Here is a 16,078-nt window from a genome sequence, read left to right as displayed (position 1 = left end):
CAAATGAATTATTAAAGTCAGAATGGAATTTACGGTAGTTTATTTTACAATAGAGGGAAGATATTAAGGAAGAGAGAAAGAGAAGAAAAGGAGAGAGAGAGAGAGCGGGAGCGAGAGTGAGCGATAGAGAGAGAGCTCCCTCTGAACCAAGTAGGAATTCAAAGGCTTTAGTCAAGGGAAAGGAGTCTCAAGACGATGGGTTTTTCCAGAGGCTGATGCCTCCAGAAAGGCCAAGGAAAGGAAGTCAGCCTTTACACTCACCACATGTCAGTTCAATCAGCAGATTCTTTATCAGCTTCAACTCTAGTAGAACTGATTCTTACAGGAGCTTCCACTCCAAGTGTGAGTCTTCACTTCTTCACTTCAAGTGTCTCTTCACTCCAAGCGTGTCTCCGTTTCCACTTTTAAAGACCTTTTTCTCTTGTGTCACCTCCCCTAAATTTTTATGTCTACCAATCACAGCCAATGCTCCACTCCAGGACTGCCCACTCTTTCACACATGGGTCACAGACCCCCCTCTCAATGTATAAAATGGGTGTTCATACCTTTTTTGTGGTTAAAATCCAAAATGGGTAGATCTCCATACTCAACTTTAAGTACTCTGCTTACATTTTGGGGGATTAAAATCTAAAAATAGGGGATTGCAATTTAATCTTCACAATCAAGGAAAAGCTAAATACCTTCATTGGTAAAATCAGGGGAGAGCCAAATCCAATCTTCACAAGTGTGTGTCAGATCTTAAATGAGTGTTTTAACCTCACTAGTGTTCAAAGTCCTCATCTGTAAAATGAGGGGATGGAGTTATATGGCCTCTGAATCCTCTTCTAGCTCTATATGCCTGATGCTAATGATCCTTTCATGTTCTATGTCCTATTCCCTCAAGAAATATCCTTTGGTGTGTGACAAATAGCTAATTAGATGGTCCAATTCTTATGAATGGGCAACTAGGTGGCATAGATAGAGGGTCAGGCATGGAGTCAGGAAATCTTGCTGAGTTCAAAGCTCACCTCAGACACTTACTAGCTATGTGACTTGACGCCAAGTCACTTGATCCTGTTTCCCTAAGTTTCTTCATCTGTAAAAGGAACTGAAGAAGGAAATGGCAGACCACTCCAGTATCATTGCCAGGAAAACTCCAAATGAGATCCAAAAGAGACAGACACAACTGAAATCAAATGAACAATACTTCTGAATATGTTGCTGGGTACCAGTGGTACAATGCCCTAACAGGCAGGTTGGCATAGTGTTTAGAGTATCTACACTTGATGTCAAAAATCCTGGGTTAAAATTCCACTGCAGATGCTTTCTAGTTATTTTACCTTTGACAACTCCCACCTGAGCCTCTGCTGTATTATTTGTAAAATAGGGATCATACTAGGTCTTACCTCACAAGATTGTTGTGAGGGTCAAAAGAGACCATGCAGATGGAAATTTGAAAACCATATAATGCCATATAAATGTAACTTGTTGTTGTTGTTGTTACCAGATACCTGCATTTTAGAAATGACTTCACTGCCTTCCTTCCTACAAAGAGATGACTTTAATCATTAAAAATTTCTGATACTATAGTAAGTCTGTGGGATTTTTTTTTGTGTAAGAAGAAACTTTCAGGCAGTCTTCATATTGTGTATCTAATAATTCATATCTATATAGTGTTTAAGGTACACGAAGTTCTTTTTTCATAACATCACCAAATATATCACAATTCCCATTTCACAGAAGAGGAAACAATGGCTCTGAAAAGTTATCTGACTTGTTCATGATCATGCAGTGTCTAGCGTGGGATTAAAACCCAAGTTTCTGGAATAATCCAGGGCCAAATCTCTTTTGACAATCAGACAGATGCTTAATAGCACATATGATATCCAAAGGCATATGAGTAACAAACAGAAACTCTATGAGTTTTAGCCTGTCACCATAAACTCTCCAAAATACTTGCACAATGTGGATTGTGTCTGGGGCAAATAGGGATTCTGAATTGTGCTCATCTCCTTAACCTCTAAATTTTTTCCTTTCCCTTATAAAATTTATTGGCATTGTACTTTAAGCACTCAACACAGACACGAGTCTTACCCAATGAGCAGACATTGATGAATTATGATCTTTATTGTTGAAAGAAATTCCCAAATCAATGACAATTTGACTACTTGAATATTTTGAAGATTCTTACAATTTAATTTGTTGACTTCTCCTGGCTCTCTGGATAAGTAGAATTGTGCAAAAGTGAAAGGGGAAGCTCCATAAAGTAGTGAGCTCCCCATTTGTTATATATCTTCAACTAAAGACTGGATCGCCATTTGTTTCTCATGTATTCCACTGTTTAGTTATGTTTGGATTCCTTAATGGTATATCCATCCCTCTTCTCTTATTTCCCTCAAATAATTTTCCAAACAAGAAAATAGTTGTCCCTTTGATTTTATATTCTAGTCAAACAACATCCAGGAGTATTGAATCTAGCACCATATTTTAAATTTTATTCTGAATTTCAAAACATCAATATGAAATATTTCCATATAAAAATAGAAAAAAAGAAGAGGATTTTAGGTGAAATTGTAAATCTTTATTCTTTACAAAATTTTTAAAAGTAAGTGATAAACCAGCCTGTTACTTTCAAAGCTGTCCTACTTAATTGGGTTTCTTTCTGAAATTTCATCTATTTTCTTCTGTTCATTTTAAAAATTGCTTCAATGACCCTCTTTTCCTCTTCTTTTTTTAACTAGCTCCATCCTTTGACCTGCTCTTCCTTAGCCCCAAATAGAAAAAGGAAAACTACAATCCTTGTAATAAACAAGCAAAGTTAAACAAAATGGACTTTTATGGCTACCAGGTCTAAAAATGTGTATATGTCATTCTGCTCTTTGAATTCGTCTCACTGTTGGGAAGTGGGTAGCAGGCTTGAGCACTGGTCCTCGGGGGTCCTGGTTTATTGTTGTATTGAACAGAGTTCTTAAGTTTTTCAAAATGTTTTTTTCTTTATAATGCTGTTTTTTCTGAGTAATTTATTCACGTGGTTCTGTTCACTTCTATCTACATCCATTCATGCAAGTCTTCCCAGGTTCTTCTAAAACCATCCCCTTCACATTATTTCTTACAACATAGTAGTATTCCATAACATTCACAAGCCATCATTTGTTCAGACATTCCCAAAATCTGGGTACCTTTTTTCCCTAGTTCTTTGCCACTACAAAAAAGAGCTGCCATAGTTCCGTATTTATCTTTCTTTGATAGCTCTGGGGTATATGGACTAATATTGTTAGTTAATATTGTATATTGCATATATATACAATATATAATAATATAAATAACTAATATTGGTAGTTAATAGTTCAAAAGGTATGTTCAGTTTAGTAACTTATTGGATTTCATTCCAAATCGCTACCCAGAATGATTGGATAAATTCACAGCAGCAAAGAGCATCCTTTTAATGAGGGATATTGACAAATTGGATGGAACATGCTCAAAAAAGGTGACCAAGACAGGGAGAGTATTTGACATCATTCATATGAGGAAGTTTTGAAGAACATGAGGCTATTTATTCTAAAGAAGAGCTTTAAGGGGAATCAATGACTGTCTTCTAATAGATGAAGGACTTTGGATAATGAATGGTCTTACATGGTATGGCTCAAGAGGGCAGGCCTAGGGCCAGTGTGAAAATTACAAGGAGGCAAATTTCAAATCAGTATAAGGAAGAATTTCCGAACAATAATTATAGCTAACATTCATATAGTCCTTTAAGGTTTGCATGGTGTTTTATTACCTCATTTAATCCTCACAGCAACCCTGAAAGATAGAATCTATTATTGCCCTCACTTTATATTTGGTACAACTGAATCAGAGATTAAGTGACTTGCTCAAGGTCACATAACTAATAAGTGTCTAAGATTAGATTTGAACTCAGATCTCTTCCTGACTCTGTGCCCTCAACAAGTGAGATTGCCTTATGAAGGCTGTTCTTGGACCTATTAAAGTAGAGGCTAGATGACTACTCCCCAAGAATTGTATAGATGGGACTTGTTAACAAATTTGACTTAACACAGTAACTTTCAAGGAATCCTTGACTCTCTAAACAGTGAGTAAGCCCTGGGAAGTGAATGAAAAGCTGAAAGAAATTCATCCTTCTTTCTCTAGTTCCTTTCCTCAGTATATGAGTAGAAGTGAAAACAGCAGAAGGTTGGCATGATCCAAGGCTGAGATCTGGGCAGAGCAAAGCAAGAGCTATGACACAGGGGCAAAGGAAATCAACAGAAAAAGACAGTATAGAGTTGCATTGTTTCACTAACGTGTCAAGATGGGGAAAGAAGGGGAGTATAGTTATAGCCAGGGTGATGGGCTGGGAGGGAATCAAAGCAGGCCAATGTATTAGAAGTCATATAGCATTTAGATTTGCAAAACAGAGGGAGAGATGGAATAAAAAATAAATTGTGAGCAGATAAGAGAGTTTAAAAGTACATGAACATGAAAGTAGAGCATGCATGGGGTGATGGCAAAATCAAATATACAACTACATCTGTGTTTGGCTGAGGTGGGGAGGAAAAGCTAGTCACATCAAATGAGTAAGTGAAAGATTTACAAGGGTAGAATGTTTAAGGGAATATCAGTATGTATGCTGAAGCCCTCTAGTATAAAGATCGGAGTTGGAGAGGATAGAATGACTGTGAAATAGGTAGTGAGTGAAAGATGACAGATCAATAATCCAAGAGTTGCACTAATGTTAAGAATTAATAAATGGCCTAGAGGAAGCCTCCAGTATTGGGGGTGCATGGATATTTTATGGAGAACTGATGGAAGGAAATGAAAAATAAATTTATAGGATCAGAAGGCATGGATAATGACATTATGAATCTATTAAAAATACTGCAGTAAAAAAAGAAAGAAACGCATCCTTCAAGGGATTAAGCTGGAAAAATTACTACAGTTTGGGCAACATTTGGAGAATGGCTGCTCATCATGAGTTGAGCTCTTTTGAAGAAGACATTAAGGATCAGAAGGGCAGAGTAGAGACTCTGAAACCTAGGTTTGTACCTGTCATCATTTGTGTCAGAGGTGAATTTAAGATAAAATTTTTGAGGGATATTTTTTCCTATTAATTGGAGTGGTCCAAAAGCAGAAAGGGCCATCTTGAAAAGTATCCCCTCTGCTTGTAGGTCTTCAAGGAGAGGTGAGAAGACATCTTGTTAGGTATATTATATTGGAAATTCCTTTCATTCATCCTTAACAACATCAACAATCACAGTATTTACAAAGCTCTTTGAAGTTAGCAAAGTGTTTTTATAAATATTATCTTTTTGATTCCCACAACAACCCTGGAAGGTAGGTGCTTTTATTATCCCCATTTTACAAATGAAGAAACTTGGGCAGAGGTTCAATGACTTGTCCAGGGTCACAGCTTATCAGTGTCTCTGGTGGGATTTCAACGTAGGTGTTTCTGATTCCAGGTCCAGAGATGGCCTTCTAACTTTCAAAGTCTAAGATCTGAAGAAGAATGGAGCTGAAAGACAGAGGCTAGACAGAGTCATTCCTCCAAAGCTTAGGCACACTGCTCTAAATAGAAGTCAGCGATGACAGAGTGAGAGTCCTCAGGATGGTTGGTGAGGGTGATGGGCTGGTCCTCTTCTAGGATGGTGCAGAGGAACCAGCCTGGGTAGGCGGCTGACTCCAATCTAGAGGTGATCCCAGCATCCCACCTATAGAAGGTGAAGCTCCTGGATTCCTCCTTGCTTTGATAAAGGTCCATGATGTTCCTATGCTGAAGGGAGAGAGTCAAGACCAGTGAGAAGAAACTAGGGCAGAAGACATAGATAGACTTTATCTTCTGAGCCTACTAAGCGTCCCTCCCCCACCCCCCCAACCCCCCCACCCCAACAGAGAGAAGGTATCCAGGAAGGATTCCTGGGGAAGGTGAACATCAAAGGCATCCAGAAGTTAACATAGAAGGGGACTTTTCCCTCTGTTCCTCCCCATTACAACACAACCCTCATTACTAGTTTAAAAAGGAGGGTTAAATCAGGGATAGACTGCTGTCCTGGGTCCTGACTCAAATTTATGTTTTGTAAACAGTGTCAAATATCCCTGAGGCTCTTCAGGTTAGGACTCACCTCTATCTGAAGAATAGGCTGCTGAGTTATCCCCACTGACAGGCACTGGGTTCCTCCCTCGAAGCCCAGGATAATTGGGATCAGTTTGGAATCTAGTGATCTATTGGGAACCACGCTGATCTTTTCACCTAGAGAAAAGGAACCAGATGAGGAAGGAGAGGACCTCCCTCTATAACCTTCCTAATCTATAAGTGAGCCTTGGAGAGCAGGACCTCTGCTACCTGCCAATGTGAGAAGTGAGGTGAGATTGCCTGGCTGGAATCATTAAATGTTCCTCCACTAACTGACCCAGGGAGTTAGGCCTCATTTAATTTAGTTGAACAGTAAGGAAGAAAAGAATTGATGAATTAATTTTAATCAGAGAGTAGAGCAAAGCTCCCTCAAAGAGGAAGAATATTGTATTAAAGGATTTATTTTTAGTATCAACCCATTCATTTTGGCTTATTTTGTGTGTTATTCACAGAGTGCTGAACTAGGAGTCATAAGATCTGATTTCTAATTTCAGCTATGTCACGTAGAGCCTTTGGACAAGTCACTTAATTTCTCTGCTAGAAAAGAATCAGGCTGGACTAGACAACTTCTAAGGTACCTAAAGTCTAGAATCATGGGTCTTTAATCCTCTGGTTCTTTGTTGAAGACACCACTGTGAAGTGGGGTCCAATCCCCTCAACATCAGTGAAAAGAGTCGATGCCAACTGAACATTCCTTTAGGAGGCAGGTAATATGGATGGGCTATTAAGTGGATGCCATGACAAAGCCTTCTTTCCCCTAAATATCCCTCCTTCCCAACACACACCCACACATCAGCTTGCCATGGTGCCTGGACTCTATGAAAAATGCAAATATTCTCAAAGGGCAGCTTTGAAGGGATCCTTTATCCAAATACAGATAAATGAAAGAAATTAAGATATGCGGTCATTGTTTCAATAGGGGAGAAAGCAGAGGTGGGTTGTTGGTTGCCTCCCACAAGGCTCTACGCAGCCAGAAGGACACCAGATATCTGGATGAGCAGATGCCATGAGAAGTCAGATAGACTGTGGCAAAAATGGGTTTGCCCTGCTCTGATATAGTCTGTCATTCCAAGGGGCATCACTGCCTATACCTAGATCCTCTCAGAGCCCACTAGGAGACCAATGCACGGGAAGGGCAGGAATATGCTCCCATATGACAGCAGAGGGCAAATCAGGATCACCTAGTGAAGAAACAAAGTCCTCACTACCAACCTCTTCTCCAAAAAAACAAAGAGGGCTGGCCACAACAAAATCTAAATATTAAAAAAAGTCCTTGGATATGAGAAAATATTCACAGTCCTTCTAATATGGTAGCAACAATGGACACTGGGGGAAATCCAGTCCCTTATTTAGGAACTACCTTTTCGTTTGTATTTTCCTGATAAATGACTTCATTAAGTCCGGAGTCAAGGTGTCCTCCAGCTCTAAAGTTCTCATTTAAATATAACCAATGTCTCCTGGGCCTGGGCCTGTGGGCCAGTGCTAATCTGCATGGTTGACCTTTTTTGTGCTCCCAAGAGAAAATGTAGAGAAAACCTGGCAAAATTGAGGCTGTTCTTATAACTAACCATCAATATTTTTTCCCGCTTGTACTTTTCCAGCCAACAGCTGATTATTCTGCACATAAAGGACCTTCATTGCTGTATCTTTCATTCTGAAACACAAAGGTCTGTATAAGTTTGGGGAAGGCAGAAACAGGGCTTTCCACAATACAGTAAAAACAGTCTTGGATCCCAGGTCAAAAGACTCAAGTCAGGATCCAGACTCAGTGGTTTGCTCTTTGCAATCTGGAGCAAAGCTCTGAGCCTCAGTCTCTTCCTCTCTAAAACTGCAGAAGGAATCATCAGGACATTAACTTACCTTTTAAAATATTTTGCTATAAATCCATTTCAATATAATTGCCTTCCTTTGTAATCTTTGTATTCCTTTCTAATCTTCTGTATTTTCCTTTAGGTATTTAAAAACATGATCTAAAAAGGAGGCCAAAGACTTTCTCAGACATTATCCCCTTAAAAGTTAAGGCCTCTTGCACTAAAAACATCTCTAAGGAATCTTTAAGCTCTAAAGTCTATGATTTTTACTTTTCTCAAGATTAGTCCCTTTACTCTTCCCCCCTTATTTTTGTCCCTACTAAATTCCTCTCACTTTTCCCACAACTTCTCCTTTGCTCCCTCTTTCTTAATGGGGAATCTCTCTCCCAGCTCTTCTGAAATTATGCACAAACAAATGCGCTCCCTGGCTTGAAGTCCTTAAGCAGTCACCAACGTCCAGTTTCTTCCCTTCTTTTGTTCTATCTCATCTGGAAGAACAAGTTACCTGGGAGACGTAGAATGAAAGGGCCCAGGAAGCAGGTACCTGGCCCCCTAGACTCTGCTCTGCATCACTTGGCTGTGTGGTTCTACACAAACCTCATCATCTCTATGGGACTCAGTTTCTCTGATTGTAAAATGATGGCATTGGACTAGATACTCTCTAAAGTTTCTCTCCTGGTACGTTTTCTTCCCTACTCTTCTTCACTTTTGTCATTCTTTCTCTGTCTTTCTAAGGATTTCAAAGCATTTTCCCACCAATGGCCTCAAGTGAAGCCCATAGCATTCATCAAATATTTCTTAAATGGCCATTATGGGTAATGGACTGTGCAAGGTCTGAGGAGTAAGAGAAGAAGTTCAGATTAAATTAGACAAGAACCTATCTTAATAAAAAGTATTCCCATACTAGATAGGAGAGCATTATCTCAACTTGGCAGCTGAGAAGGGGAAGTTGCTTAACTTCTCTGGGTTTGTTTCCTCCTTTAAAAATTGCTTGAAGATGGATACCATCAAAGTTAAATCATTTTAAGAATAATTAATAACCTCATTGTTTTTGCATAGGGAGCATTATTTAGATGTTTGCTTGAAAGCATCTGTTGCACGGAAAAAGCAAGACGTATTTCTATTGCTGAAGAATAAAAAAGAAAAGACTAGATGAAAGCCAGAAACTTTTTCAGCTCCAATATTCTATAATTCTATGAAACTAGCACACATAAAAGTTAATCTTAGATAAACTAATAATAATTCTTAGTTAATCACACAGCTAAGCTAAGGCAAAGACATTCTGGTCTCCCGACTCTTGGCAGAGTCAAGTGGAACAATGGATAAAATTCTGCATCTGGAGTCAGAAGGACCTGGGTTCAAATCTGATCTTAGATAATTATTAGCTATGTGACCCATGACAAGCCCCTTAAAATCCAGGTCTTTCTCAGTTTTCCCAACTTTAAAATAAGGTTGATAATATCACCTAATTTCCAGGATTGTTGTGAGAATCAAATGAAATGATATTTTTAATGTGCTTAGCATAGTGCCTAGCTCTTCCTTCCTTCCTTCCTTCCTTCCTTCCTTCCTTCCTTCCTTCCTTCCTTCCTTCCTTCCTTCCTTCCTTCCTTCCTTCCTTCCTTCCTTCCTTCCTTCCTTCCTTCCTTCCTTCCTTCCTTCCTTCCTTCCTTCCTTCCTTCCTTCCTTCCTTCCTTCCTTCCTTCCTTCCTTCCTTCCTTCCTCCCTCCCTCCCTCCCTCTCTCCCTTCCTCCCTTCCTCCCTTCCTCCCTTCCTTCCTTCCTTCCTTCCTTCCTTCCTTCCTTCCTTCCTTCCTTCCTTCCTTCCTTCCTTCCTTCCTTCCTTCCTTCCTTCCTTCCTTCCTTCCTTCCTTCCTTCCTTCCTTCCCTCCCTCCTCCTCTTGGAACACATAGAATTTAGAGTCTGAGACTCTGGATTCCCATCCCAGTTAGTACCTTTGTGACAACTTAGGTAAGTTTTTAGGTACTCCATTTCCTCATGTGTTAAATTGGGGAACTGGACTTGATGATCTCAAGGATCTCTTACAGCTTTAGAGCCTTGAACTCACATCATTTCCTAGTATTCACTATGTAAGTTCACCCCATAGTGAGGAAGGCCTTAGTGTCCTCATATGTAAAATGAGAGCATTGAACTAAGTGCTGTCTAAGATTCCTTCTAACCATAGACCTATGATCCTACAGTCCTCTAAAGAGGCCACTATCAAAAACAAGACTGTCATGTAGTCAGTTAACAAACATACTGAAATGAGTAGGCATTGTGCTAGGAGGTGGGGATCTAAAGGAAAGCAAAAATACAGTCCTTGTCCTCAAGGAGTTCACATTCTAAGCTACCTATATTCTACCTATAAAAGTTTAACTCCCCATAAGAAAGGAGTAACCCAGGATAATACATTTTTAAAAATTTTAAACCCTTACCTTCCATCTTAGAATCAATACTGGGTATTGGTTCTAAGGCAGAAGAGTGGTAAGGGCTAGGCAATGGGAATTAAGTGACTTGCTCAGGGTCACACAGCTAGGTAGTGTCTAAGGTCATATTTGAACCCAGGACCTCCCATCTCTGGGCCTAGCTCTCAATCCACTGAGCCACCCAGCTGCCCCCCAGGATAATACATTTTAAGAAGCAGTAGTAACAAGAAGTCAAGAAGTTTTGCTCCCAGTTAGTCCCACCTGCTGTTTGGATTATTACTATTATCATTACATTGAGGGGCTACAATGAAAACCCCAGAATCCACCTATTTGAGCTCCATTTCTGGAAGGACCATTCAGCAGCAGGGATGTAGCAGAGTGAGGGTGGGTGGGGCCCTCCTATTGTAAATCTAGGCTTCTGGTTGATCATATAGCATTTTACAAAGAACTTGAATAATTTTGATTCAAAGAAGACTTACCGGAAACATAAGGCCCCACTTAGAACCATCTTGGATTAAGAAGATATTCTGTCTTCTAGAAGGAAAAAAAAATCCCTATTGTGGGGGGTTGCTGACATCTAAATTGTCATGCAAAGGTACAGGAATCAAGTCCCCTGAGGCTAGACAGAAGGTTGAGAGCCCAACAGGAACTTGGCTTAGACCCTTTTTCCTACCTTGCCCCTTACTCCCTGTGAGAAAGAAAAAGAAAACTTCCTCCCTCCCTCCTTCCCTCCTCCTCCCTTTCTTCATCCCTCCTTCCCTTACTCCCTTGATCTTCCCTCCCTCCTCCCCTCCCTTTCTTCATCCCTCCTTCCCTTCCTCTCTCTATTCCCTCCCTCCCTCCTTCCCGGCCTTCTTTCCTTCCCTCCCTTCTTCCCTTCTTTCCTTCCCTCCCTTCTTCCCTTCTTTCCTTCCCTCCCTTCTTCCCTTCTTTCCTCCCTCCCTCCCTTCCTTCCCAACCCAAAGAAAAGTGGAGAGGAGGCCACTTGGGACAGTTTCCAAAGCCACCCAGAAATCAGCAAGACATTAGAAAGCAGAGCTACAATATAGAAGCCATGAGAATACCTCCTCTGCCTTCTGTCCCAAGTCAATATTCTGGCAACTCCCAGAAGGATCTACTCATCCTTTATGAGAAATAAGGGGAGGAGGAAAAACACTGACTCAACCTTTCTTCTGGAGAGGGAAGTCCCAAGATGGAACATAACACTATAGTATAAAAAGTATTCCAAGTAATCACTTCTTTCTCCAGAATACGAATGAGTCAGTGTTATTGGTAGGCTAAGAAAGAATCGACAGCAAGATGGCACATGCATAGAGAGCCAGGTTTGGAGTTAGGAGGACATGGGTTCAAATCTGACCTCAGACACTAGCTGTACGACTCTGGGCAAGTCTTTTAAACCTTTTTGCCTATGCTTGGAAGCAAGGAAGGTAAGAAGGACCTGTAGTGAATAGCTTATGATGGGGAAACTTATAGCACAGGAGAAAGAGGGCTTGGAATCACAGAATACTGGGGGGGGGGGGTTGAAAGTGGGTGGTATTATTTATTATGGGTATGACTTGAAGCAAATCAATCACTTTACCTCTCCAGAACTCAGTCTCCATGTCTATAAAATGAAAGGACCGAGGGCTGGACTATATGACCCTGAAGGTCACTTCCAGGTCTAAATCTCTAATTCCACTTTGAATAGACTCCAGATATTGAACCTCTATTCTTTCAACCCAAGTGTCTTAGTGGAGCTTCAGGAGACAACCTGAAGTTGTGAACTGCAGCTTGGGATATAGCCAGGATGCTTTCTTTCTCAGCTATGTCGGAATTTCAGCCCTCTCAGGCAGGCTCCTTCATAGCCTTCAAAGGGTTGGACCTGAACTTCCTCTGTCTCCTCAGCTTTCTGAGGTCACTAGAATGCATTTTTTTTTTACTGAATTTTGCCCCACATCCTCCTGGATCACTTACATTCTGAGGGGTTTGAGTGGAGTGGGTACTCATTCCATCAACAAATCATAGTCCTTCTATGACTACGAGAATGGCCAAAATGGAACCAATATGGGGTGTCCCACTTAGCTTAGCTAATCTGCTTCTCAGACAGGAGGTATAGAGTCCATCCTCAGGGCCGTACTCAAAGCCATTTCATCTTGGTAAAGAGGCTACATAGTGGACAAAGTCCTGGTCTTAGAAGAAGGAAGATCTAGGTTCAAATCCTGTCGTAGACACTTAATAGCTATGTGACACTAGGGAAAATCACTTAATTCTGATTTCAAAACTCAGCTATAATTTTCTCACATGTAAAACGAGTGGGTATGACTCAATGATCTCCAAGGTGTCTTCCTGCTCTAAGCCTACTTTTGGCAAAGCCCTCAAGAAATACAAATTAACAGCGTATCATGAATTTATTTTCTCTTCTTCCCATTCCCCTCCCCTCATCACTGGGAAAAGGAAAAGAAAAACAAAGTCCTTGTGAGAAGTATGCATAGCCAAATAAAACAATCACCTTCATTGGTCATACCTCAAAAAATGCATGGCTCATCTATGCTGGATTCTTTGAGGCTTTTTGAGTTTCCTATCAGGAGACAGATGGTGTGCTTCATCATTGCTTTTCTTGAATCGTGGTTGGTTATAACATCAATCAGAATTCTTACTTCATACAGAATTGTTTGTTTTTATAATATTACTGAATTGTTTTCCTGGTTCCACTTACTTCAGTCTGTATCAGTTCATATAAGTCTTCTGAGGTTTCTTTATCTCTTTCTTATAGCATAAGCATATTCTATTACATTCAAATTCCATAATTTGCTCAACCATTCCTCAGTGGATAGCAGCTACCCATTTAATTTCTGGCCCCAACAGAAAGAGCTAATTTTGAATGTTTTTGTAAGTATGGATCCTTTCTATCTTTCTTTGATCTATTTGGGATATAGGTCTAGTAGTGGTGTGGTCTTGCTATGCCAAAGCTTATGTCCAGTTTAGTACCTTTTGAGCCATAGTCATAAATTGCTTTCTGGAATCCCCGGACTAGTTCACAGAGCCACCAAAAGTGCAGTAAGTGGATTTGTTTTTCTGTTCTCCCACAAACATTTGTCATTTCCCCTTTTTGTCATCTTTCCAGCCTGATGGGTGCAATATGGAACCAGAGAGCAGTTTTCATCTGAATTTCTCTAATTATTAGTGACTTGGAATATTTTGTATGTGAGTATTTATAGGTGGAATCTTTTCCTTTGAAAACTACTTATTCACATCCTTATGCAGAACGTATTTTATTTTTACAAATTTGAAATTAGTTCCTTGTAAAATAATAGCTGGTATTTACAGAGTGCTTTTATATTGGCAGGACGTTTTACAAATATTATTTCATTTTTTCCTCCCCATTTTACACATAAGAAAATGGAGGGGGCAGCTGGGTAACTCAGTAGATTGAGAGCCAGGTCTAGAGACAGGAGGTCCTAGGTTCAAATCTGGACTCAGACACTTCCCAGCTGTGAGACCCTGGGCAAGTCACTAAACCCCAATTGCCTAGCCCTTACCACTCTTCTGCCTTGGAACCAATACACAGTATTGATTCCAAGAAAGAAGGTAAGGGTTTAAACAAACAAACAGACAAAAATGAGGTAGATAGAGGTTAAATGATTTGCCAAGGGTTACACACCTAGTAGGTTACTGAAACTAGATTTAAACTCAGCTCTTCTGTCTCCAGGCCCTGTATTTTACTTGCTGTACAATCTATCAAAAGACATTTTGGAAATATAGCTTGGAAATGAGATCTTTATCAGAGGAACTTACTATAAAGACCATTTCCCTCATTACCTACTTCCTTTCTAATTTTAGCTTCATTGGATTTTTTTGTGCCAAAACTTATTAATTTCCCCTCGTTATGAGTCATCAGAGGATACTTTTAATGGAGGGAAAGAGGGAAATCTATGACATTGAGCCATAAAACTCATAAATCAGTGATTCTCAAACCACTAAGCATTACTAAGTATACTATAAAATTTTGGAAATTATGGTATTGCAAGTTTTAAACATTATTATTATGGCCTAATACAAATTTTACTGACCCAGCATGAAGAGTATCATTAGTATTTGAAAAATAAATGAGCTTTCTTATTACATATACTAACCTTAAAACACATCAGACCTTCAATTTCCTCAAAGAACTCCATAGAATAGCCTCCTCATATCAAATGGAAACTGTGCATGCATGAGTACCTACTCGCCTGTAGTGTTGCCAACTTAAGCATTCAATGTCTCACAATTCCTCAAGGCAAAGAATACTAGAACATGGATCCAAAAAAGTTGGAGGATCATTAAAATATGGTTATAAAGCTATAAGAATAAGCAAAGTTAAGCTATGCAGGAAAATTATAAAAACACAAAAGCTTTAGAATGTTATCAAGTTTCCTAAAATAACAGAAGCTAAAGCTGATGCCCTCTGTCCCAGATATGGTTTAATGGTTTCACAAAGCAAATTAATCTCAATCTTCCAGTTCAAATTAATCCATAACTTCCATCATCCTCCAAGACCAGGGCCTAGTCCACAATCACCTCCCTAGGTTTTATTTTATATATATGTTGTGATGGGGAGGAGAAGGTGGGAGGCGGGCAGTAGATCAGAGAATCATTAATTGATTCTTCCCAGCCCAGTTGAGGTCACAGAAGATATAAGGCAGGTAACAAAGAACAAAGAAAAAGTTGTAAAACCATCAGCTTTGGAGAGTTCCACTCTACCCTCACCAAATTCTTTTTTCTAGATGACAGATAATACTTTAAAACTTTTCAAATAAATATAGACCCCGTTAACCTTTCCAAAGCTGTGAAAAATTTCTCTCACCAGAATTGATGGAATTAGAGAATAAAGATCAGCCCTTTTCTGGGTGGCCCATTAAGGACTGAAGCAAACTCTTAAAGGGGTCAGTCAATGTAGGAAGAAGATGGTTCTAAAGAATGTGATCTTTAGGATTTGAAAAGAGAGTCAGTCAATGGCAATCATCTATAAATATGGCGGCAACAATAGCACCTGTTTTCCGAAGTTGTTGTGAAGATCAAATGAAATGATTACCTGTCACATAGTAAGCACTAGATAAATGTTATCATTATTATCATTATAATTTGAACTCTGAAGAGGAATAAACCCAGGGAGACCAGCTGAGCAAGCATGAGGTTGCCAAGACAAAGACCTACCATGTCAGGGATCTGAGTTGCCTTGGTCACATCTGTTGATGGACTCAGTCCATATTCCACTCTTTTTCACTGACACTGTGGTAGTTGTGGAAGACTGTGCCTCACTTTTATGAGGGGATTATTTTGTTGTGAATTTCTTTTCTGATTATTGCTCAAGAAATGTTTGGTTTTGAGCTAATTGTCTCTTCTTAGATGACTATTAACATATAAGCACAATGGTGATGTGATCATGAGCTATAGTTTTAGAAGTAAGGACTCATAGAGTGCCTTATACCTAGGAGGAAGCAGATACAGTTTTTTTAAACCCTTACCTTCCATCTTGGAATCAATGCTATGTATTGGTTCCAAGGCAGAAGAGTGGTAAGGACTAGGCCATGGGGGTTAAGTGACTTGCCCAGGGTCACACAGCTAGGAAGTGTCTGAGGCCAGATTTGAACCCAGGACCTCTCATCTCTGGGCCTGGCTCTCAATCCACTGAGCTACCCAACTACCTCTCAGATACAGTTTTGAGGAACCACCTCAAAGTTTAAAAGGGTGTACCTATGGATGTACATGCCATTTCCCCC

At 39.8% G+C, this 16,078-nt stretch overlaps 1 protein-coding gene across 1 annotated transcript; it reads right to left on the bottom strand.

Annotated features, from left to right (window-relative positions):
* Positions 1 to 2,556: 2,556 nt before the first annotated feature.
* IL36RN (interleukin 36 receptor antagonist) lies at positions 2,557 to 11,478 on the bottom strand. Its single transcript, XM_056812198.1, has 5 exons — positions 11,405 to 11,478; positions 10,820 to 10,874; positions 7,675 to 7,760; positions 6,096 to 6,223; positions 2,557 to 5,746 (listed from the first exon to the last, which is right to left on the bottom strand). Exons 2-5 carry the CDS (start codon positions 10,846 to 10,848, stop codon positions 5,528 to 5,530), a joined length of 462 nt encoding a protein of 153 aa, XP_056668176.1. The 5' UTR covers positions 10,849 to 10,874; positions 11,405 to 11,478; the 3' UTR covers positions 2,557 to 5,527.
* Positions 11,479 to 16,078: the final 4,600 nt, after the last annotated feature.

Source organism: Monodelphis domestica, chromosome 1 (genome assembly GCF_027887165.1).
Source record: "Monodelphis domestica isolate mMonDom1 chromosome 1, mMonDom1.pri, whole genome shotgun sequence".
Taxonomy (NCBI): domain Eukaryota; kingdom Metazoa; phylum Chordata; class Mammalia; order Didelphimorphia; family Didelphidae; genus Monodelphis; species Monodelphis domestica.
The sequence above is the reverse complement of the archived record's forward strand: the minus strand, read 5'-3'. Positions and strand labels throughout refer to the sequence as shown.